Here is a 24,311-nt window from a genome sequence, read left to right as displayed (position 1 = left end):
TTTATGACGAAGAGGGTCTGCTGACCATGTGATCGCCCCGGCGGACCCCCCCCCTTTCCTTCACGCAGTTAGAGTCATGCGTAAGCCAATGAGGTGCAAGGGGGTAAGGACGTTACCACGTCGCCTCGGCTGCGTCCGGAGCGTATACCGAGGGGGGGGTGAAAAGGAGCAGAGCCTCGTGATCGGAAACGCCCAATTAGAGAAGAGAGAGCTGTCGGCCCCGCCTCCGCTCTTCTGAGGGGCGGGGCAGGAGTGACGCACGCAGCCAGGCGGGGAGGGGGTGAAGCCGCCAATGGGCGCGGCCGGGGCGAGTGCGTGGATTGTTTATATCTCGCCCGTGGCCGAAGAAGGCGCTCGGCTGGAGGTGGCGCTCGCTGGCGCGGAAGGAGGCGCCTCGCCTCGCGGGGAGGCCCTCGACGGGCTGCGCGAGGGGAAAGGACGGGGGCGTGCCGTGCCGTGCCTGCGCGTGAAGCGAGCGCGGCCTGCGGCTTGGGCGGAAAAGCGGGCCACGTGACCCGCCAGTGCGCGGCTGGCCTGGGGCCTGCTGGGGTTTCTCGCGAAGCCTTCTGGGTAAGTGGGGCATTGGCCTGGTTCTCCTCGGAGGTAGCCCTTGGAGCGAGGGAAGGGGAGTGTCGGTGCTGCTGGTCTCGCGGCGGGGCGGGGCGGGGCGTGCCGCACCCCCCTTCGGAGCTATGGGGGAATGGTTTGGCTAAGGGGCGGGGGTACATGGAGGTGGGCCTCCCGTTTAGCTCTCCCCACCTTCCTTAGGGTTTAGGAGGGTACGGGAGACATGGTTTGGCTAAAGAGCTCAGCTATAGTATTTTCCCTCCACATAATTTCAGGTGTACTTCTGCGGATGTTTAGACAGGAACTCCCCCCCCCCCCCATGGTGCCCTTAGACAGTGGAGAGAGTAGTTAGGACCATGTAAATTCCAATACTGTGGTATGATCTTTTGCCTCACAACTCCACCCACCCTTGCTAGCTTTTAAGAACACCCATGAAGCACCCTTTTCTGGCTTACGTGCCTTTCCTGGCTTGTCTGTTTTCCCTGGATCGCTGTGTTTATAAGGAAGTTATTTGTCACTTGCATCTTGTTGGTCTATGCATAGGATGCACAGAAGAGCTTCATATCAAAACAAATAATCCTCCCCCCTCCCCCCCAGCTACGCACTTTAAAAACATAGCATTTAAAAACTGTGATCTGATTTTCTGTGGCTGCTTAACCTGCCCTTACTGGTTTCTATAAGATGCTTTAGGTCTCTTGAAAGGTGCATAGACCTACTCTAAATAAAACAAATAAGCAAAGGAGTTGAAGCTGAATTGAAAAGTATGTTGTTCTTTAAAAATTTTAAGTCTCATCAGTGTATGGTTAGATAGGAGTGTATGTTTGTTGTGGGAAGAGAGAAAAGGAGAGGTTCAATATTACAAATGCATTGACGGAGAACGTATGTAAGTTAAGTGTGCATGTTTGATGGGTGAAGGGGATGCTTTTGGAGGGATATGGAAGTATGGGGATGGAAGGAGAAGCTGTGTATAGCAGAAAGGGGTTTTCCTGGATATATGGAGAAAGGAAGCTGGCTGGGGTTTGTGGTTATGATGATTTGTCTCGTATCCCTTGTTCCTCTAGTTTTGGAGGATATGAAGGGAAGGAAGTGTTGTAAATAGGCAGCAGTCTCCTTTGGAAGCAGGCATGGATTTGATCCTTGCTCTGTGATCTCTCTATTTTCAATCTGCAAAGTGCAGCCTCACCCTCAGGTTAGATACACACAGACCCTGTGCACTCTACACAGGCAGAGACTGTAATTCACAGTAGCTCCAGATCTGCAGCAGTAGCAGCTATGTTAACAATGAGTGTATCTGTATTTCTTGCAAATGTGTAAATTTTGCCTGCGTTGCTTGTTAAATGCTTCTGTGTGCATCTGGGAGTCATGGTTCGGCCTGCCTCCAGAAGCATGAACACAGGCATTGAGAGGATATGGGATATTTGCCTGACATTGCTTCCCACTCTGTAAACTAATGTACTTCAGATGAATGTTTGTTGCAAGGAAGTGTGGTTGTTCATTTGTGTGGGGAATCAATGGTGAAGGGCAATCCTTGAATCAGGCTTTCTAAAGAGAATGCCAGTTCTATATCTAATCGACCCCACAGCTCAGGGATATACAGGGCTGTGTGTGTGAACTGGCTCTTCCCAACTCTGTAATGCTAGCATCAGGTACTGAGACACTGTGGTTGAGTATTAGGTTGAGATATGAAAGCTCTCTTCTTAGTCATGGGCTCCCTGGATGGCTTTGGTGTAGCCTTCTTCCTTTATGTGCCAATATATAGAGAGAAGAATTCAATTTAATGGCCACATGGTACATGGCTAAATATACATAAGGGTATATTTAGTACATAAGGGTACTGGAAAGTAGGTGATGTAAAATGACTGTCACAGTGACTTGAAGATGTAATTTCCAAGTGGTGGCAGGCTGTTTTACGTGCTCTGCACCTCCTCTTTTCACCAAGCCTTTGCTTCTTTGACCTCCTACAAGAAAGGTCATTGTTTTTAGGGGGATTTGTTTTTGTACCTGCTGTGAGGGAAATCTGGTCATGGATGATGAATTCGTTATTGATTTTTGTCTTGTTCTGTAACCTTGCAACCTGGTGCTGAGCCTTGTGGGTGCTTTAGCTGAGAGGCAAAGCGTTTCCTATTTCTTGCCTACCAGACACTTTGGCTGCTTATGCCCTGACTTTTGTTCTTAACCCTGATGTTTTTCAGCTAGTGTAGGATGTAAATCAATATATGTAGCTGTCTTTGTTCTCAAAGTGAAGCATCCAACTTATATACTAGCAGAGAACCATTTTCTTTCTCTTGAGACTGTGCACTGGAACTCTTTGCTTATGACATTGTTATTGGGCTTATTCTGTAGTGAAAGGAAACAATCCTCTTTGAGCTAATTAAAGCATATTAAGTCTCTGCCCTAGAGACTCTGCCTCAGTGCACTGCTGATTGCCAGCTCTGTCTTACTGTGTTCAGTGAGTTTTCCGTTCACACTCTTTATCCCAAGTTGACTTTGTTATGGCTTACCCTTAACCCCTTCACCCTCACCACCATAAAATTTATTTGCAGTAATCGCTTTCCTCAGGGCAGCTCAGTGGTTTGCTTGATCACTCAGCTGAGTAGCCTTAATCACATTATGCCTATCCTGGTGGCATTTATGCGATGCCTTTGTTCAACAACTCTGCAGCTGAGACTGCCAGATACTATGAGTTTCCACTGTTGGTATGGCTTGTTGTGGCTTCATGGGCACAGTCCTGAGCATTTGAGCCACAACTGCACTTTATCATGCCATCTGAACTTACCATGACCAGGACTATATGAGGGTTGTTTAAGCCCCGTAGAACCCACCACTCCTGGGTTTGTAGGACTCAGCAAGCCACAGTTGCGGCTTCAGTATTCAAAATGGTTGCCCCCATGTGGTTAAGCCGTGATGTTCTGTTTGATTGTCTGAATTGATACTTATTTATCCTGTTCATAATAGTGAACTATTGGTAGGTTAGGAATAACTCTGTGAATATCTTAACATAGATGATGGGAGCAACTTTGCAAATACCTCAGTGTGTATGAAGATCCAGGGAGATCCTGACAAACTTGAATGCTGGGCTGACAGCAACTGCATGAGATTCAGTGAGGACAAATGCCAAGTCCTCCACCTAGGAAAAAGAAACTGACAAAATACATACAAAATCCTGTATGTATCAATACAAGATGGGGAATATGAGGCTCAACAGAACTGAAAAAGACCTTGGAGTTATTGTGGACAAAAGGCTGAGGGTGAGCCAGCAATGTGATGCAGATGCAAAAAGGGCAAATGCTATTTTGGGATGCATTAATCAAAGCATTACTTTCCAATCATGAGAAGTAGTAATTCCCTTATATTCCTCACTAGTCAGACCTCATCTGGAGTACTGTGTCCAGTTCTGGGCATCAAGATTTAAGAAAGATGCAGAAAAATTAGAAATGGCCCAGAGGAGGGCAACAAAAATCTAGGGTCAGGAAACACTGCCCTTTGAGGAGAGCTGAGAGTGTTCAGCCTTGAGAAGACAGAGGGGGGATATCCCTCTTTAAGTACCTCAAAGGCTGTCACAAAGAGGAAGGTCACAACCTCTTCTTGCTGATACCAGAGTGTAGGACACATCAAGTTGTGACAATCCAGATTCAGGCTAGGTACCAGGAGAAGCTTCCTCACTGTCAGAGCAATACGGCAGTGGAACCAGCTGCCTAGAGAGGCCGTGGGCTCTCCCATGTTAGAGACATTCAAGGCGAAACTGGGCAGCCCTCTGAGGGGGATGGCATAAATTGGTGTCCTGCCACAGCAGGGGTTGGACCCCATGGCCACCTTGGCCTCTTCCAGCTTGTGCTATCCTATGAAACTTTTGCTTGTTTGTCTGAATTGATGAGAAAATCTTACAGTGACAAGTTCTCTTTACAGAATGATTGGGGAGAGGTTTTAGTATAAACACCTTTTCTAAAATCAGTTGAGATTTAAATCAAGTACCATTGAGCCAAGTTCCTGTTAACATCTGTGCCTGGATCTCCTTGTTGAAACATTTACCTATTTTTTTTTAATCCTGCTTCTTGATTAAAGATCCACATTCTTGCAAAGTGGCTGACACTACCTCAAAAAAGTACTTGTTCCTTGGAATAGTTTGTTCAAGGAACTCTGAGAAGTGCATTTTAACGTTCTTTTTATCTTTACAACGCTTCTTTATGGTAGGTCAGGCCAACCTGGGTTTGCTCAGCATCATCAAACTGGCTTACCAGCACAGATAATGCTCAAGAATCCTGGGAATATATTGGGAGGGCCATGGGTTGCCTACTCCTGCTCCTATCTCAGCATTGTGTAATGGTTCTCTTGGGACACCTTGCTGTGTGTGTGTGTGTGTGTGTTTATGAAAGCCTAAGATAAACGGATTCAAAGGAAGGGGAATGAATTAGAGACTGAAATAGCATTTTCAAAGGTTGAACTCACCCAGAAAAGACATGACTACCGTAGTGGGTAAGTGGGTCATGCCTGCCGATTCGGGAGCAGATGTCCATTAGGGCTGTCTTCCGTCTCCTGCTCTCTCTAGGTTTTCTCCCACTGCTGTTGCACATGCTACTATAGGAATAATTCCAGTGGAAACATATACTGGGATTGGGTTCATGGCATCTCATGGTACCTTGGGCAAACTCTGCAGCGATCACAAGGCATCAGAACCTCTTCTGTTTTTTCCTAATTTTGTTGTTCTTGGCTCAGTCTTACTGATTCCTAAACTTTCCCCTTTTCCTCCGAAGAGCTGGAAGATCAGCGATCCTGCGATGGGGTCCAGTCAATGTAACGGAGGCTGGCTGCAGATCACCCAGCAGGCATTATGGATGAGTGGGGATTTGAGCGTAAGCCTCCACATGTAGGCTCTCCCCCCTCCCTCCTTCCCTGTCCCCTTTGTCATCTCCTCATTCAATTATAAGCCTCCAGGCAGGGCATCTGCAGGGCTTGGTCCGTGCCATGTATTATAAATGATACGTGACAGCTGCCTGAAGGAAGGCATCTTATTCTCCATGCGCTGTTAATGGTGTGGTGGGAAGGGAAGCTTAACTGATAAATCTTTAACAGGGCCGTTGCTGTTTTGCTTTCCAGATTACCTCTCCAAAGACGCCATGGCACGGCGTATGCGCAACAGCAGAGCCTGGCACTATGTCCTGAGTGGGGTACGCCGTGATGCAGACTCGCGGGCAGTAGCGTTGGCTTCGGGACCTCGTGGCTGGTCATATGACTCTGATGGGCAGGTAGGACTGTGCATGGCTGTATCGTGCCCTAAACCCTCACCTGGACACTTGAAACCGTTTGTCTTATTGGGGAAGCAAGCTGCTGCCATGCTGTCCTGGAATACTTGACCAGGAGGGCTTTAGGTTTAAATATAGTGGGAGAAACTCTCACACATGTGAAGTGGCTTATTCCTTTCTGTCTTTCTCCACATGGGTTCAGGGAGTGGGAAAACTAACTTGGTAGTGCTTTTTTTAGACCAACGAACTGAATTAAACTTGTAAATGTGGTAGACCAAATTAATGTCTGTTTCATATTAAGAGAATGAAGTCTGTTCACTTTCATCTGTTAGTGTAGGCATTCAGTCAATGTTTTTACAGGGCAATCTTGTGTAGGCTGAGCCAGAAAAGAAGTCCTAAAATTCCAAGCATGCCCCAGCCAGCTCCGCTGTGAGTTGTAGAATTTTTTCCTGTTTAAACATGCACAGGATTGCACCCCTAGTGTGTGTGTGTATAGTGTGTATTCATCTGGCAACTGCAGTTGAAAGATTCTTGGTTGGTGGAGCCGGGAAAGATTGCTTCCTAAAATCCAGGATTGCAACTGCTGGTTGTAAATCAGTGTTTGAAGTTCTACCCCAGTAGCTAGACTGAATTGGAGCAAGAGGTCTCAAATGTTCTCTCCTGAGAAGCCCCTTGAGATGAAAGCAAAGGGGGTCCACTGGTCACAAATTGGTTGTGTGGGGCGGGATGGGTGTGGACTTTGGTGTGTCCAGGAAGCGATAACTGACACAGTGGCGCTGCTGCTGAAATTCTCTTTGGGAAGTGTGGAATTCCTTGCCACAGCTGTTTTCTTGTAGTAGGGCATACCATAGTCTAGCTTTCCTCCAGTGAGGTGCAGACAGTGGCTCTGGAGTTGTTGTTACTGAGTGGCTCTACATTACGCAGAATTTGCTGATCTAGAGGCTCTAAATGGAGATGGTTTATTATTCTGTACAGTTTTCCTCACCCCCATGTCGCCAAAGTGTTTTTCTACCAATCTGTTAGCTTGCCTTCCTTTCCCATTTCACCCTGCCTCTGCCTGCTGTCATCCCTCCTGCTACCTTTGCATCCTTTTGCTTACTGCAGCTTCCCCCTCACCTCCTTTCTCTTTATTCCCAGGTTTTAAAAAGTATTAAAGATATTAGCCTTGTCTGCTAACCAAGTCTTGCTGACACACATGCCAATGTAGTGTTTTCGGTGCAGCCAGCAGGGTGGTCAAAGTCACTGGGTAGCCTGAAGTATTGAGACCATCCTGGAAGAGGGTAGCAGTGCTTCCCCTTGAGGAAACATTGCATTAAAAAGATCCACAGACTCAGTGCTGTGCCTGAAACAAATTGAATCATGTATCAAGGCACACAACTTAGTTCAAGGAGAATAAAATGGTTAAAGCTGTAATAGCAAAAGTTCAGTAATATTTCATATGGCATTACAGCACCTTCCTATATGTCTTCCTCTTAAGATGAGTTAGAATAACTTAGCCCTTAAGTTTCACAGCACTTTATAGCTAACAGTAGCTGCCACTTGGCTTGTTTTTCTCCTTTGTCAGTTCTCCAGAGACACAGCGTGAAGTATTTTGTGGGTGTTGGGGTGAGCAAGAGATGCAAAGGGTAAAGTCTACAGTATTTCCTCACTATCAAAGTGTACTATGGAGTGTGATAGCAGTAAATATCGTCTCTGACTCTCAGTTGCCAGACCCAATGTTTTCCTCACTGTCCTTATCACTTAAGATCTTGTACATGGAGCTTCTTTGGCTCTGAGTAACCTGCAGTATATCATCTTTGCTGCTGACATTCATGGCTATTTCAGGGGTTCAGTGAACCCAGTAAATCCCTTAGGTTTGTCAGGATGTGGTTGATACCATTCTGAATGGACAGCACTCATTTCAGAAAGTGTGTGTAAAAGTAGCAAGCAGATAGACCTCTAAATAACACCATTATTGAGTATAGAAACCCGTGGAAATGAAAAACTCTTGGCTGGTTGCTTTCCATCTTTGCAGAGGACTTATGCTTACAGTATATTTTTTTTCTTTTATTCTGGCAGCACAGTGACTCTGATTCAGAGCCCGAATTTCCTTCTCTGTTGCCTTCCATACCCACAGCAATCCCGGTAACAGGAGAGTCCTACTGCAATTGTGAGAACCAGAACGAAACCCCATACTGGTCCAGTGTCCATGCTGTCCACCGGATTAAAGACTGTCAGTGTGGAGAGGAAGATGAGTGTAAGCAAGTACCCACATCCCCGAACTCGTTTCATTTTCAAACTGAGATGAGCTATGGGTATCTTTATCTGTTTGGAAGGTGGCACAGATGTGTTGTGGGAAGAAACTGGAGTAACCATACCCAAGGCCCCGCTTCCCTTGTAGACCTTCACTCTGTTCTGGCATTTCAGCTTGAAAACAGGTCGAGCCTGGGAGCAAAACACTTCATTGCTAAAAAGCAGAAGCTTGAATGTATCATTACACTGAACGTATCATTACAGGTGAATGCACCTCTGGAGACCTAGAGTTAGTTCCAGCTTGATGTGGCGAGTGAAATTGAGGAGTACAGTTTGGATCTTGCCCCTCACTGTCATAATCTTGGCTGAAGCCTGAGAGCTGTCAGCAAGGAAGGTCGTTAGGTGAGGCCAGCTGAAGGGGGGGGCATCCTGGTGAGTGAGAGTACTGATGCTGGAAAGAAGGTTAGGCTGCCTAGATCCCTTTGCCTTTGACTTGCTAGTTCTTGACCAGAGGAAAAAAAAATAAAATTAACTGTAGGATATTTAATATTTTACTCTTCAGCACAAACTTTCTCAGAGCAATACTGAGTTGCCTAAATAAACACACTAAAAATATAGTCCAGACATCGGTTGAAAAATGTTGCCTATCTGAGATGCAGCTTGAGTGACGCTTCCATGACCTTCATGTTTTGAAAATATTTCAACTCCTCTTCCCAGATTTTGAGTGGGTGTGGGATGACCTGAACAAATCGACGGCAACACTGTTGACCTGTGACAACCGCAAAGTGAATTTCCACATGGACTACAGCTGTGGCACTGCTGCCATCCGAGGGAACAAGGAGCTCTCAGAGGGGCAACACTTCTGGGAAATCAAGATGACGTCACCGGTCTATGGCACTGACATGGTATGCAGCACGACGATGTGGTTGCACATGACAGGTTAACACAGCCGTGGGTGACCGCTGTCCCTTGACACTGCTGCCAGTCGCAGTTCATCCTGAATTGAATTGCGACTGCTCTGGCTCAAAGCGATCATCCAGCTAGGCTCTTTAGCATCATTAGGAAGTTGTATGCTGGGCATCTGTTCTGGAAATTCTTAGACAGGGTAGATTTTGACACGATTCTGCCTGATGAACAGGTCAGTTTTAGACCTGGACTCTTGCCTCTCGGTCAGGTTTTAATTTTGCCGTGCTTGACAGATGAATGTACAAGTAAGCCAAGGTCCTTTTTGTTTTCAGTATTTGCTGATTTTAAAACGGCTTTTGACTCCATATCCAAAAACAGGCTCTGGATAAAACTTCAGGCCTCCACAGTTAACTGTCATCTACTTAGATATGCTTCATGAAAATACTATCTTAAAAATCAGCTACGATCATTTGGGCTTGCTGTCTGATTTTCCCCAGCAAACATTTGACCCCTGCTGCAGGCCATGTTGAAAACTAGTGGATTTCATATTTGAGGGCAGCATCTTATTTTCAGGAGGGGGGTAGACTTGACACGTACTTGAAACTTCAGTTACTGATAGCTTCAATAGGTCGTCTGTCTCGTTCCCTTCACCCCACACTTGGCCCTGCTTTTTTTAGGGCCATCTGTGGTAGCAGCCAGTTGCTGACGTTGCACGGCAGGGTTTGGCTAGTTGAGTGCCACCTGGCAAACTGGATGGACTCATGCTGTGACACACACGACACCATCACCATTCCACTGCATTGCTATCTTGTCATTTTTCCTCTTTTGAGGAACCCAAGGCAGCTTGCGTAGCTTCATTTTATCCCCACAATTTCATGAGGTGGGTTGGGCTGAGAGTCTGTGACTGGCCCAAAATCACCCGGTTGGCTCCATGGCTGAGCGGGGACCAGAACCTGGATCTCCCAAGTCCCCAGTCCACTGGCTCTCATACCGTGATGGTCCTTCATGATGGAAAATCATGTAGATCCACATGGCAAGTCAGATTGATGCTAGATCTGTCAGAATGAACTTCAGGACTCAAAACATGCCAAATTCATAACAAGTGCAGAAAAGGGGGGTTACTGTTAAGAAAAAAAAATACAAGTATTTATAGGAACTTTTCAGATGCATTAACTCCCTCAGACCACACTATCAGATTCTATTAAGCTGTATAAAAATTGCTGGAAGGAATGAAATTCTAATGTGTGCATCACTAAGAATGCCTCTTGCTTTGGAAAGTAATTAGGAGCATGAAGGAAACTGTCCGCCACTGTTCAGCCTGTGACTTTGCCCAAAGTCTTGATTTTAAGGTGTTGTGTTCTGTAGCTCTGTGCCAGGATGTTTCAGATAAACAAAGGGCTTATTGTAATAAATGCTCGGGCCACCACCTGTTTAGCGCCACAATTTTATGCAGTTCTCTTTTGTCCTCTTCTTCCCCCTCACCCACCTTTGTTGTCCATGTAGATGGTGGGAATTGGGACATGTGACGTGAATCTGGACAAGTACCGTCACACATTTTGTAGCCTGCTGGGCAGAGATGAAGACAGTTGGGGCCTCTCCTATACAGGTAATGGCGGCAGAGGAGGAGGAAGGGAAGGGCTTGCTTATAATTGAAGGTGACTGGTGAGTCATCCAAGAAAGTTCCTCATTCAGTGCTTGCAGTAGAACATACGAGCGCCTGTTCTCAAAGTCATGGGTTGAAGTAACCAACAATTTGTGATTGATTCGAAGCACGATTGAGCCAAAACACCCCCCCCCCATGCTCAATGAATGTGTCTGCTTTCACCTTCCAGGGAAGTGAGTGAGGCTATGATGAACTACAGAAGTTTGCCTTCTGTGGCTGAGCAAACTGCACACAAAGCAAAATTACTATCGGGTGGCAGGTTTTGGTACAGGAAGAGCTCTTGAGGGGGGAGGGATTGCTGTAATTCAGGGCTGATTTGTCAAGTGTGTTGGCCCTGAGAAAAGCCTCCAACATGTGCCAGCTGAACACAATTTTTTATCAATGGTGTGTGGGCCTGTATTTTTTATTCATTTATTATTTATTAAAACATTTCTATGCTGCCCCATTCGCCAAAGCCTCGGGGCGGCTCACAACTAGCTGTACCTGAGCTAGTAAGTCAAGATGTACGTGGTCACTCACCTTTTCCACAGGCAGCGGGTGGTAGAGTTGTAACGGACAACTGGGAGACAGGATAGTAGTTGAGTTGCAAGGGGCCTATAAGGCCATCTAGTCCAACCCCCTGTTCCACTTCTGCATGTGATCACCCATCTAGCTGTGGACCCCACCATTCTAGCTTAAAAAAGATGACTTGACATACTAATTCAATGTAAAGCTATGCAGGCTATATATATACACACTCCCTTGACAACACGTATCTTGGGGAAGAGGAGGGAGTCTGGAAAACCAGTCTTACAGGGAACAGTTGAAAGAACTAAGGTGCCCTTAGCCTGGAGGAGGGAGGCATGATAGGAGCCTTCAAATATCTGGAAGTGGGGGCATTATGCAGAAAGGGGTGCAGGCTTGTTTGCGCTTGCTTCAGAGAATGGGCCCAGGACCCACAGGTGGCATTTGTAGGGAAAGATTTCAGTCCAACTTTAGGGGACTGTTCTGAATGACACAAATCATTTCACAATGGGGAAGACTGTCCTGGGGGTGGGGGTCATGGCCTCTTTTTCGCCAAATATGGTTGAGCAGCGCCTGGAGGACTGCGTCCCAGGTGTGGTAGCTGCATCCTGCACGGCGGGTCTTGTTCTGAGCTGGGAGCCAGGCTAGAATGGCTCCTCTGCAAGGTGCTCCCACTCAGCGATTCTAAGTCAAAGTTGGAAGGCACCAAAAGAGAGGATGAGCCTATACTGTGCATTGTAACTGTGGCTGCCAATCACCCTCTAGGGCTCCTCCATCACAAGGGAGACAGAGTCAACTTCTCAACGAGGTTTGGCCAAGGCTCCATTATTGGGGTGCACCTGGACACATGGCACGGGACTCTGACCTTCTACAAGAACAGGAAGTGCATAGGTAAGAGCAAGGCACTAAAAAAAGAAAAAGGAAAAAAAGCCCGTCGTGACCCAGCTGGAAGTTCCAATCCACAGCATTGAGAGGACGGGGGATCTTGAGGGCTGAGGATGCAGCTAGAGGGAAGGAGCATTTGTGTTTGTCTGTCTTACTCATACTCAGATTGCCTCACCATCTTTAACTGTAGGGTCATCAAATAGACACAGGAAAGACTCCCAAAGACCTTAAGTGTATTGTCCTCTTTTTACCATCCTCCATCACAAAACTGCCCTTGTGAACATGAGAGAGTGAGGAGAAGGTGCAGAATGCCCTTGTTGCTGAGTGAGGCCCAAGCATTTCTGTGATTTTTTTAAAATTTAAGACTTTTTTTAAGCTGTCTACTAGCGAGGTCTCGGGATGGTTTGACAGTAGAGCAAAATAAAACACAGCAACCTAATGAATTCCTCACAGTAAAACCCATATTAAAAGGACAAATCAAACCTCAAAATATTGGGAAAATAAGGTTTTAGCCTGGCACTGAAAAGAATAAAGTGATGGCTAAAGGCTATCTTGAAATAGGAAAATGTCACAAACTGAAGGAAGTGTGTAACTGTGTGAACACAGAGAAGGTGCTCAGGCCTTGCTGCCAAATGGAGACAGCTGTTGCGCTTGTCCTTCATACTTGGAGAACTGTCTGGTAGAACGTCCTAGGAGCAGAATGCATGGATTTTGCCCAGGCTAGAGAAAAAATAGAGTTCTGCACTATTCCTTGTTGGCACTTGAGGCCTAATGTTGAGGTTTTCACAGTCGAACAGATGGGGATGATGGGAACGTGAGGCCCTCCATAAATGGCTGGGCTTGTAACTCGCCCCGGACTCTGCTGGCTAGGGCTTGTGGAAATCACTGTCCAGCATCCAGACAGCCATGAGATGCCCACCCCTGCTAAACCAATAGCTAGTCATATCGAGTGGTTGGGGAGGCAGCTGTGCCTGCGTCACCTGAGTAGCCACTTGTTAACCGGTTGTTTTCGTGCTGATGGTTCTGCCCAGGTGTTGCAGCCACCAAACTGCAGAACAAGCGCTTCTACCCCATGGTGTGTTCGACGGCAGCGAAGAGCAGCATGAAGGTGATCCGTTCCTGTGCCACCCACACCTCCCTGCAGTACCTCTGCTGCTACCGCCTTCGCCAGCTGCTTCCTGGCTGTGTGGACACGCTCGAAGTGCTGCCCCTTCCCCCAGGACTCAAGCAGATTCTGCACAACAAACTAGGCTGGGTGCTAAGCATGAACTGCGGCTCGCTCCAGCCCTCGTCTTCTGCCTCCTCGGGAAGCGATTCAGATTGCTCAGACGCTGAGGTGTGCCAACGGAAGAGATGCAGGAGGACATAAATTTTCCTTAGAACAAAGACAATGTCTTGAAGGAGGTTTTCCCTCTGCCTCCGCAAGGGTGGTTCAAGCTGGGGCCCATCTTAAAGATGGCACTTTTGACTAGCAGCTGTTTTTTGCCCTCCCTTAGAGTCTTGTCTGCATTGCAAGATCTGCCTTCCACGGGCCCACAGTCTTGCAAGCCGATGCCCGCACTCCTGCTCGTCAACGGCAGCCTGCAACTTCTATGGAAGAGGCTGCTTGCAACCAGAGACTTTGACCGGCCAGCTGCTTCCAGCAAGAAAACAGATGGGTCCTGTTCAGTAGAAGAAAGTGGGGTGGCGACCCACTGTGCGGCGTTGGCCTGTCATTCTGATGGTGCCTCCGACACCGCAGGGCAGAGGAGCGGTGGTCCTTAGAGGAACAAAAGGGCTCTTGTATCTGGTGTTTTTCCTCAGGTTTTGGCACTGACAGCCCTGGCTATGGGGGTGGGGGGTGGTATATGCTGCTCGCTTCGACTGTAACGGATCTCCTGTGAGCCTTGCAACTTCTTTAATCACTTTGCATGTTTAACTGCTGCTTCTCCTGTATTGAGCTATATGAAATGGCAATTAAAACACAAGCCTGTATTGATTCTGACAGGTCGAATACACTATGCTCCTAACCCTGGCTAAAGTCGAACCCTGCCATTTGTTTTGTGCCCTTGAGGGCTCCCAAGTTTTTGGCGACTCGATTCAGATGCAGCACCAGCCCATCGTTCTGCATTGTATGAATGAACACTCCTTGTCCTCAGCATATGCTAGTCCTGCTGCATTTTTTTTGAACCATATTTTGCCATTAGATAGAAACCGCTGATCGTGCTTATTAAAGAAATCCCTAATTTGCCCTTTAAGTTCCCAGGGTGATATACAATGCAACATTGAATATTTTGCAAAAGAGTATCTCAAGGTGAAACAATTCAGACCCAAAAGCTGGGGGAAACCAGTGCTACTGTGCTATAGTGGTTAAAGCATTGGGTAGTGTCTTGGAAGCAGCTTTGAGTTCCCCCTTGGCCATGAAGCTCCCTGGATGACTTTTGGCCAGTTCTGACTAAGCCTAACTTGCCACAAAGATTTCTTGTGAGACTAAAGTGGAGAAGTGGCCCTTGGGTCACTAAGAAAAAAGAGAAAACTAAGAAAAGGGTGGGATTTAAATGTAATAAAGGTCTTTTCCCGTACGTGTAATGACATCCTCATTGGTGTATCAAGAATGACTCGGCTAGTTTGGGACTGCAGAGTTGTGTTTGCTGGCTTGGATTAGGGTAGCAGAGGGATCAAAGGACCTCTAAGTTTAGGAATTGCAAACCAGGAATTGCAAATTATGGTTTAATCCTAGTCAAATGTAAATGCAGGGAGACATAGCGAACATCCAAGCTTGAGGCCGATTTGTGTAATACTGAATTATGCTGTAACATTAACGTGTGAGCTTAACCTGAGTGTGTCTTATGCAGCACTGCAGAGAATCCTGATTACTTTGACCAAAATCTTTGGCCTGATTAAGCTACAAGGAACAGTGAGAACTGGTGCAAGCAGGATGGAGCTGATCTCTTAGCTGGAATTAAGAGATTAGAACCAGCTATGAGACTGTCCGTATCAATTCTTTTCCCACAGTGAATTTCTGTGGTTAAGGGATCCATTGCTACTAATTTTAAAAGCTTAACTGATTAAGTGGGGGGACTTTCCACCAAGAGGAAATCGCAGCTAGTTCAGTTTGCTGAACCCACGTCCCCTTTATAACTAGTCAAGGAGCAGGAGACCCTCCCGTTCCCTTCCGAAGGTCCACATCCTCCTAGGGGAACATAGTGGCAGTGGGTGGTCCCAGAGCTTGGAGTGGGTGCAGTCAAAGCATTCCCCCTCCCAGCTTGCTTTGTGTATGGAAAAAGGAAACCCCAGGAAAGATCTGCGCATGCAGGAAGACCTTGCTTTACCCGTCTGTGGGTAGCTTATCTTCTACTGTGTGCTAGGATGCAGGTGCCGTTTCAGGGTGATCTGCTTGCATTCTTGAGTGAGAAGGATGCAATCGCAGGCATGGACAGTGGTGGCCAGCGTGTCATTCATGGCTATTCCCAGGGTTCAGCGAGCCCAGTAAATTCCTTAGGTTTGACAGAATGTGGTTGATACAATTCTGGATGGACAGTACAAGCTTCAAAAAGTGTGTGTAAAAGTAAACATGTAAACCCCAAAATAATCCCATTATTGAGTAGGGAAACCCATAGGAATGGAAAGCTGCTGGGTGGTTGCTGCCTCTGCCTGGAGAGGACTGGTGCTTAGTTTTTTTTCTCAGAGGCGCATACTTAGAAGCAGCTGAGTGGTGATCCACTTTCCCCATGCAGTCATGCATGCGCAACAACTTCTATTCATATATCACCCATCTTAGTTTTTTCTAATCTAAAAAGCCACAAGTGTTGCAGCCTTTCCTTCAGTCCCTTGATCATTCCGTGTTTTTTCCTGCCCCTGCTTCAGCTTTTTGAGATAAGGTAACCAGAACCATATTCCAAAAGGAGTCGCATCAGATTTACACAGTGGCAATATGAACAAGCTCCTCCACTGGAGGGGAATTTCAAGAAGGGCAAGAAAGAATTCAAGGGATGTGCTAGTATCTGTGCAGAATACATTTATTGATTTGCTTGAGATCCATTCGGTGGAAGACCACGAAGCTCCGGCACTGCATAATTGGAGCAGGGCATTGAGGCGTAGCGGATGGGGGCCAGCGGCATGTCTGGACTCCCACCTAGGCGGTTGAGTCCAAAACCAGTTCCGGATTGGAAGATGCCATCAAGAGGTAGACACGGCGGGACAAGTCTGGGCCAATCCGCCGCACTCGGTTTTCCTCAGTCCTGACCGGAATGTCACTTAGAAGAAGCTGTCTGTCTCGGTCTGTGCTACACTCCCTGTAGGCCTTAAAAGGAAGGAAGTGCTACATTGCAATGGAAGCGCCGACAATCTTTCCTCATCGCACACGGCAAGGCTGGTGGTTTCTGCCTTAGGTTGCATCAATATTAATCACGGGGGCTCTTCCATCAGCATACTTGGATGGTGGTGCAATTGGACCAGGTTCCTTTCTAGAGGTAGTTCAGCATCCCTGGTTTTAAGTGCTTCAGCCACGTGCCTGTTCTGACGGGGTTGGCTGATACGATTTTGTGCAGCTTTCCCCAACACAATGTCTTGTCTTGGACCACTGCCTATCAGACCCTATTAATGATCATGAATTCTGGGGGCTGTAGACCAAAATCTCTGCAGAGGAAGAGGTTGGGGACGTGTACTTTAGTGTGCTGGTCGTCATGTGGTGGGGCTTATGAATAAGCTATGCTTTGACTCTACGATCACCTTCTATTGAGGAAGAGCACGGACTGCAGGGTTCCATTTTTTTGTTAATGAAGCCAGAAAACCAGAGGAGGAAGAATGGAATGGACTACCATGGGAAAGGTTGTTTGGCAAGCATCCTGAATGAAAATTGCAGGTCTCCTCTCACCCCTGCCTTCCCGACATTTAATTAACATTTACCTGTAATATAAGCCCCCTTGGTTCAACTCTTGCTCTCTTGGGAAGCAAGAGCAAGTCTTTGCCTTCTTCTGTGCAACGGATCCTTCAGGTCTTTGCAAAGCATGCCTGGCCTGGCTGCAAACTCTCTTCATCCAGTTTGTCCCTTGTCTTGGTACAAGGGCAACATCACCAATCACAAAGCACAACTGGAGATGGGAGCTTACCTGCAGCAACAGGCTGGGCGAAGGGTAGGCTTGGGTGACAGCTGCTGCCACAGCAGGGCTGACACGGTTGAACTGTTGGATTTGCCTCGACCAGGCCTCTCTGAGCCCCGTCCCATCCTTGAGCACACGCACACCACTGGCCCATCCACCTCCAGTGCAGAAGGAGAAGGTCTGGTTTTCCCGCTGTCTCCTGCATTTGAGAGAAACACCCCGCTACTCAGTGAAGATTGCCCCTGGACACTGCCAGGATTCAGGACCCAGATCTGTTGTCCAAGGTCCCTGATCTCAACAGAGCACTGAGTGTCCACTAGTGCCAACAGAAGGTGCTTATTCCTCAACCTAACTTGCTATGCAGGTGACAGTTTTCAAGGGCGAATTGCTCTGGGAAGGACTAACTTTCCCCTTCACACATGTTGTAATGCCATTCCCTCCACACATTTCTCCTGCATGACAATTAAGTTTAGAAAGCCTCCCCTGCCCTTAGTTTGGGATGATCTGGGTTAGTGTGCAAATGAATTTTATTTTATCTGAAAGATCAGGATGAAAAATTAACCAGCTGCCTTTGCCTCATGGGAAACTTCAACAAAATGTTCAGAGATTTAAATTAGGGCATACAGCTTTGTATCTTATAGCTTTGGGCCTGAAGTTTTTGAGTTCCTAACACTGCTTTTGAGTAATGCATAAACAAATAGAAGGAAGCACTACCAAGGGACTTAAGACACAATTCCATGTAAGTTTAGGCAGGAAGAAAAGCCTACAACATTCTATGTACTGCCTGGGGCATGCTGGGAAATACAGGCTTTTCTTCTGCCAAAACCTGCTTAGGGTACAATCCTGGCTGGAGTTCTCAGCATTCTCCAGCCAACATACACAGGGATCTTTTCCGTCCAAATATACATGGGGTTCTGCCCTTTAAGGATAAGATAGCCAAGCAACAAGTAAACACATATGAAAGGGGAAACCTAACCTAACCAAGCCAAGAGCAGCCTGCGTATATCCCACAAAATATAACTGTGGGCCACGGCATGCCAATAAGCAGAAAATAGGCAGAAATACGCATCTGCTCACTGTTGCACTCACTTGTACGGTCGCTGTGCAATTGCTTTGGTCACGGTGGAAATGTGCAGGGCCAGCTCTTGCCACGTCTCCAGGAACAAGACCCCCGTGTTACCCCAGAGCTGCAGCACCACCAGCGCCTGCAGGTGGAAGAGGTGGAGAGAGCTTCAGAAAGGCAAATGACAGGCACGTAAAGCCGAGAGTTGTCAAGCAGGCCTGCTGTTGCTGGCTGGGGGCGTCAGGAGGACGCACAGTGCAGAGGGCCGCTTGACCTCGGCTGGGGTGGCGCTCTCCCCACTCCTCCCTGGGAGGACTGAGTCTGAGGCCACAACCCACCTGGTTGCTCGCCTTTCAAGAACCCCCCTGACCTCTGCAACAGCGCAGGGCACCGAGTGGGGAGCGTGGCCACATGCAAAAGATGAAGGAGCGCTGGCGTTGCTTGTCGTCAGGCTCCCGTTCCAGCAGGAAGCACAGGCTTTTGCGGTGGCCGCCAACTGGTTCTTTCCACAGTGCCGCCTGAGAGGGGATGCTTTAACTCGGTGCCCTGCACTGAGCAGGGCCTTGGACCTGATGGCCTTCTGGCCTCTCCCAACTCTACTGCTCTGATTCTCTGAACATCTAGGGTGGGAGCACTGCAGGAGAGACAAAGAGGCGCACCCTGCGTTACTGCTGCCCTGACCTGGGCTGCTTGTCACAGCACTGGCCAGCCTAGAACCATGGTAGAGCCATGAAGGCCATCGGGTCCAAGCCCCTGCTGTTGCAGGACACCCATTTACACCATCCCACTCAGGTGGCTGCCCAGTTTCTTTTTGAATGTCTCCAGTGTGGGAGAGCCCACAATCTCTCTAGGCAGCTGGTTCCACTGTCGTACTGCTCTGACAGTGAGGAAGCTTTTCCTGATACCTAGTCTGAATCTGGATTGTTCAAACTTGACTTGATTATTCCATTTCCTGCACTCTGGTATCAGCAAGAAGAGATCTTGACCTTCCTCTTTGTGACAGACTTTGAGGTACTTATAGAGGGATAACATGTCCCCCCTCAGTCTTCTCTTCTCAAGGCTGAACATGCCCAGTTCTCTCACTCTCCTCATAGCAGTGCTTCCAAGCCCTGAACCATTGTTGTTGCCTTCCTCTAGACCCTTCAGGATGGGGTGGGTGTGACCTAAGCTTCACTGTGTCCAGAATGTGGTGGCCAGCCAGAGGCTTTTGGATGCTTTCAATCAGGGCATAAAGGCAATGGCACTCCCCCATTAATTCTTCAAATAGTACTTACACCTTCTGAACTTGGAAGGCTCTATTCAGTTATCAAAGCTGATAATACGAACACACCTATCCTCCAAGAATCAGTCTGATCATAGTAGGGGGAACACACGCCACCCGTCATATTTACCTCCTCTATGTGTTGCTGTGTCACAGACATCTCTGGGTCAGGTGGCAACCTGAGGCCCTCCATCCTTTCCTCTGGCTCAACATTTTGTATTCCCTGATGATCTCCGTGATGCTGGTAATACCTGAACAGTTTGGATGAAATTAACCAATGAGTTTTCAAGCTCTTGTGATTTAAAAATGACTCGTACAATTCTGTGGCTTTGTAGGACATAGTTGTCTAACAAATGACTGATCCACTTTCTCAATGAAGTCCACTGAATAAAGTGGACCATGTGTTACTCATACCAGAAAATGGAGAATAGCAAGACTGGGTAAGTTGCTGAAGGAAAAAGGTGGCTTACAAATGTAGTAACTTCTAAGCTCTCTGTCTTTAAACCACAGAGAGCTTTACCTTAGAGAAGGGTATCCTGAGCTGTCATGAGGCTTACAGGGAGATGCTGAGAACTGAATGCAAGACCTCATGCTTGCACACCCTTTGCTAACTGACAGAGATGCCCCTTTTTACCCTACTGCCCTCTCAAAATATGTACCACCGGTAAGCGTCTAGTCCGATGACAACCACACTGTAGGATTTTGCAGAATGGCCTTCCAGGCTGTTAAGGGGAAACAGGTGGCTAAGATCCGGTATACTCCATTGGCCACCAGGCTTCATATTCTGCAATAAGAGCAAGCCAGTGTGAAGAGAAGGTTAAAAAAAGGAAAAGTGTAAGAAGAGTTCACAAGCCATCTTTTTTTAGAATTTAGTAAGAGCTTTGGGTCTTTTTAGCATCCTCATCAGTCTCAGACCCTGTTTTGTCCCTTGCTTACCTGTTGCCTTAATGCTTCCAGAACTCCTCTTGGATACAGCCTAGCTCTCTAGGGCTTCCTCTCACTCACTCACTCCTTCAGTGCCAAGGTTTCACCTCCCTAGGTTTGTGTAAATAAGACAAAAGGCCCTGAAGCATACCCACATATGAGGCTTTCCCTTGTCCTTTGTACTGGGTGAACCGAGAACTCCCGCTAATCGCCAACTTCAGGAATGAGCTACAACCAAGGTGGTGGCAAAATGAGGCCACGAAGCAAGGAGCGGGAGGTATCAGTACGCTCAAAAGAGCCTCAAGTAAATCTACTAAAGCAGGAGGGGAAACCAAAACCTAGGAGAATTGTGTATGCCCAGGACCCATGGACTGCTGAGCATCTGCTGAAACAGAAAACAGATGAAAGGAACAGAATGCCCTGCTTGAGATCGTTATAGTTTGAAGAATCCTGGAAGAAGGCATAGATAGAAACATAGAAACAGAGCGAGTCAGAAGGGGTCTCCCGGGCCATCTAGTCTGGCCCCCGGCTCCAGCCGGCTCTGCTCACGACATGCCCACCATAGCTGGCTGGAATTCTGAGCAGAAGGGTTCTTGCTAAGAGAAGAAGAAACACTGCAATATTTTGTTGGAGGGTCCACTTGAGTTTAACTTACAAAGGTCCCTACAAGGTTTAACTTAATTGTATCTTCAGTACAGCAAGTATAAAACCAAATGCCCCTGCACAGCAAACTGAAAACAGTGCGGTAAACATGCACTCAATTGCAAAGTTATGGGTACAATCCTATGCATGTTTAGACAGGAAAAAAAGTCCCATAACATCCAGCACTTGGAACTTATAGGCCTCTTTTTCTGTCTAAACATGCATAGGACTGCACCCTAATTGTTCAAATGTAGTATCTGGAGTAAGAGGACAATTCAATTTTCTGTATTTCAGAGGGTGTCTTTAAATGCTTCCAAGGTTTGTCTACACAGAGTATTCCCCTCTCCTTGCCTTCAACTACTCCTCAGTAGGATCTCTGGGGTGGGCTGAAAGTGGGTTCACCTTTGCTATGTCCTACTGAGACAGTAAGTATTCACTGCAAGCTACTTGCACACCTGCATTAAGGAAAAGACACGCTGGAGAAAATCCCAGGGCTCCAGAAGCAGCAAGACCTCTCTTTCCTCTTCAGCCTTTTCCAAGAAACCATCCTGCAGAGAGAAAGTCAGACTTTTTCCCAGGACAGAGATAAGAAAGTATTTCCTTATGCAGAGCATGAATTAACTTACGAAAGCTTTAACTACAAGAGATGGTGATGACCACCAACTTAGACTGTCTTTAAAGGATTATTTATTTATTTTCACATTTATAGGCTGCTGAATAGCCCCCTAAGGACTCTCTAAGCATTAAAAATAGCCCAACAGTACAATTATAAGGGGGGTGGGGAAGGGGGGAAATCTGTTGGTAGCAGAGTGAGCTTTTACAATCAGGTGTTCAAGTCAGGCTTTGAAAGAACTTTGAAAGAGGACAAGTTTTTGGGGCCAAAATGAAAGTAGCAATGGCAACAGGCAGACCTGTTCAGGAAGCCCATTCCAAAGGTGGGAATATCAGGTGGGAATGTATGCATGGAAAAGTCTATTAACAGCTACAATAATGAACTCAAGAGGCAGAACAAATATCCCTTGCTTGGGGTCAACAGAAGGCAAGTATGAATATCCATTATAAGCTCCAGTTTATCTTTGTGTAAGAATGTGAATCCCTGAGCGAAAGAAACAGAAAACTGAGGAGCCAAGGGAGAGAACTGGAAGAATTGGAAAAAACAGTCCCCCACAATTTTCCAGATATTTCCTATGTTTTTGATGAGGGGCTTTTCTTATCTCCCCTCTCCCATACTCCACTTTTCTGCCTTTGTGCTTGTTTTCCTGTCTGCCTCTAAGAACTCATTAACAGCAGATGGCCAGTCTAAATAAAGCAAGTGACTTCAACAGAAGATACCTTCCCTTCCACCCACACCTTATTGCCTCTCTAACCACAGAGTTTAGATTCAAGCTACTCACTGTTCTGGATGTATTACAGGAGATGTTTCTCTTCCAGCTTATGCTGTGTGGAACTGTCTGGGATACAATGGAATAGCCACACTCCAAAGAACCCAACGTTTCTAGCAAAGCATCTGAACCCTGATCCTCTAAAATACCTGATGGGAAAGGATAATACAATGATGTACCAGCCTATCTTGCATCTCAGCTGCACAGCATCTTCCCAAACCCCAGCCTCAAACCCACAAAGTCGGGAGATCATACAGCTCTGTTACTCTGTAACACCTAACAATACTGAAGCAACCAGTGAGAGCAGCTACACCAGGCCCAAGAGAGAAGCTGCACTCAGTTCCCAAACTGGAGGTTATTGTGGCTGAAAAGAGCTTGACCATCTTGGAACTCTGGACTGGGAGTTCAGGCAGGGTCTGAAGTTCAACACCCTAGAATAAAACGTGGTCAATGCTGCAAGGGAAATAGCCTACCTGGATCCACACATACAATCATGTGCTTCATGCACTGATCAGGCCGAAGGGATTTCAAGGCAGCTGCAGCTTCTTTTCGCCTCTTTTTTTCCAGTGCATCTTGCTCTTTCCTCTCCATTCTCTCTTTCTTGAGTTCGGCTTTAAGCATGTTTTCTTCAGCTTTTGTTTGCCTCAATCCCATTTTCATTTTCTCTGTAGAACACTTTTTCTTCCCTTTCTTTGCACTCTTAGAACAAGATGCAACTTCTGGTAGTGATGTGAGTGAAGCGACCTCTTTTGCTTCATCCAGGCTTTTGCACAAAAGCTTTTCCTTTTCTGCATGGTCTTGAACAGCACTGGAAAGACTTTCAACAGCAGCTGCGTTTTTTGATTCGGTGTCATTGTCTTCTTCTGAATCAGAGATTTCCCAAGTAATGGCTCGTCTCACAAGCTGGCTGGTTCCATCAGGAACATCATCTTTTTCATCTCTCTCCATGATTAAGTGTACTGTTTTTTCAAGTTTACATTGCCTATTTAGAATGTTTATCTAGGAACTCAGGTATGCTTGTGGAATGCCAAGCAGATTTGTAACAAATGAAAACTATGAAATGTTTTCATTTTAAAGAAACTACACAAGAAATTTCCATGTTGATTTGACAGGTTAAAGCTAAAGTTTTAAGAAGAATCACAACAGTAGTGCCATTATCAAATCCATGAGTATTCAAGTAAGCTAATACATATTTGTTTTTTTAAAAAGGCATCGTGAAAAATACAGCTTTCTAGGAGGTTTTACAGGCATCACAGTTAATAAGGAGAACCAGCAAACCTGTCTAGAAGTTAAACATTCTGACCAAAAGGTAAGAGCCATCACGGTCCTCTTACAGAGGTACATGAGGCTTCTTCAAGGTGGCAGAACTGTATAGTTCACTGCCTCACAATGACTGGTGGTCATTGGAGCCAAATCCCGTTCATAAAAGGCTCTGCCACTCAATTTCCTTTACATTTGCAATAGCATCTTGTTCTTGGTCCAAGCTGCCGCCGCCACGCCACTTTCTTTTCCTCCCGAGTCCACACTTCTTTGACCAACAAGGTATTTTTAATTGGGTTAATTGAGGTGGGATGGAAAAGAGTCCTGAGAGTTCATCAAGGCCTCAGAAGAAGGGAGCGGACTCCTCAAGGCTGTTAACTCCATGCTTACTACAGCTTCTCTAAGCTCAGAAAAGAAAATACCCCTCTGTTGATGTGGTCTTTAAATAAGGATCTGAACGCGTCTGTACCGGTAAGGAAGGAGCAGAAGTTTTCTTCGCGGGGCGATTTATTGGAACGGACCGCCCGCAACGGGACGCCTGCGGGTCCACCCCCACGGGAGCGGAAGTGTTGCCTGCCGGACGATTTGTTCGTAAAGGGCCGTTCCCCCTACAGCCGCCGAATGTCCGGCCCATAGAGCTTCGAGGAAGTGCTGCCCACCGGACGACTTTCTGCGTCGGACGCCCCTTCCTAGAGCGGCAA

The 24,311-nt window shown here is 46.8% G+C and overlaps 2 protein-coding genes across 8 annotated transcripts; one reads left to right on the top strand and one right to left on the bottom strand.

Annotated features, from left to right (window-relative positions):
- Window positions 1-339: 339 nt before the first annotated feature.
- SPSB3 (splA/ryanodine receptor domain and SOCS box containing 3) lies at window positions 340-13,981 on the top strand. Of its 3 annotated transcripts, none has more exons than XM_044433462.1 (7): window positions 340-570; window positions 5,662-5,810; window positions 7,866-8,043; window positions 8,757-8,944; window positions 10,449-10,551; window positions 11,878-12,003; window positions 13,029-13,981. In XM_044433462.1, the coding sequence occupies exons 2-7, from the start codon at window positions 5,682-5,684 to the stop codon at window positions 13,364-13,366; spliced, it is 1,062 nt and encodes a 353-aa protein (XP_044289397.1). In that variant the 5' UTR covers window positions 340-570; window positions 5,662-5,681; the 3' UTR covers window positions 13,367-13,981. The 3 variants fall into 3 exon arrangements, with proteins under 3 accessions (XP_044289397.1, XP_044289399.1, XP_044289396.1); XM_044433464.1 differs by lacking the exon at window positions 340-570 and adding an exon at window positions 3,797-3,815; XM_044433461.1 differs by lacking the exon at window positions 340-570 and adding an exon at window positions 4,385-5,417.
- Window positions 8,892-24,157, bottom strand: EME2 (essential meiotic structure-specific endonuclease subunit 2). Of its 5 annotated transcripts, none has more exons than XM_044433460.1 (8): window positions 22,824-24,157; window positions 22,363-22,499; window positions 21,424-21,516; window positions 20,062-20,186; window positions 19,533-19,653; window positions 18,168-18,283; window positions 17,088-17,277; window positions 8,892-10,066 (listed from the first exon to the last, which is right to left on the bottom strand). In XM_044433460.1, the coding sequence occupies exons 1-8, from the start codon at window positions 23,296-23,298 to the stop codon at window positions 10,064-10,066; spliced, it is 1,260 nt and encodes a 419-aa protein (XP_044289395.1). In that variant the 5' UTR covers window positions 23,299-24,157; the 3' UTR covers window positions 8,892-10,063. The 5 variants fall into 5 exon arrangements, with proteins under 5 accessions (XP_044289395.1, XP_044289392.1, XP_044289394.1 ...); XM_044433457.1 differs by lacking the exon at window positions 8,892-10,066 and adding an exon at window positions 15,980-16,279; XM_044433459.1 differs by lacking the exon at window positions 8,892-10,066 and adding an exon at window positions 16,136-16,614.
- Between the last annotated feature and the right edge of the window lie 154 nt (window positions 24,158-24,311).

The sequence above is a fragment of the Varanus komodoensis genome, unplaced genomic scaffold (assembly GCF_004798865.1).
Source record: "Varanus komodoensis strain SLA01 unplaced genomic scaffold, ASM479886v1 scaffold26, whole genome shotgun sequence".
Lineage (NCBI taxonomy): Eukaryota > Metazoa > Chordata > Lepidosauria > Squamata > Varanidae > Varanus > Varanus komodoensis.
Note: the sequence above shows the minus strand (reverse complement) of the source record. Positions and strands in the feature narration are given on the sequence as shown.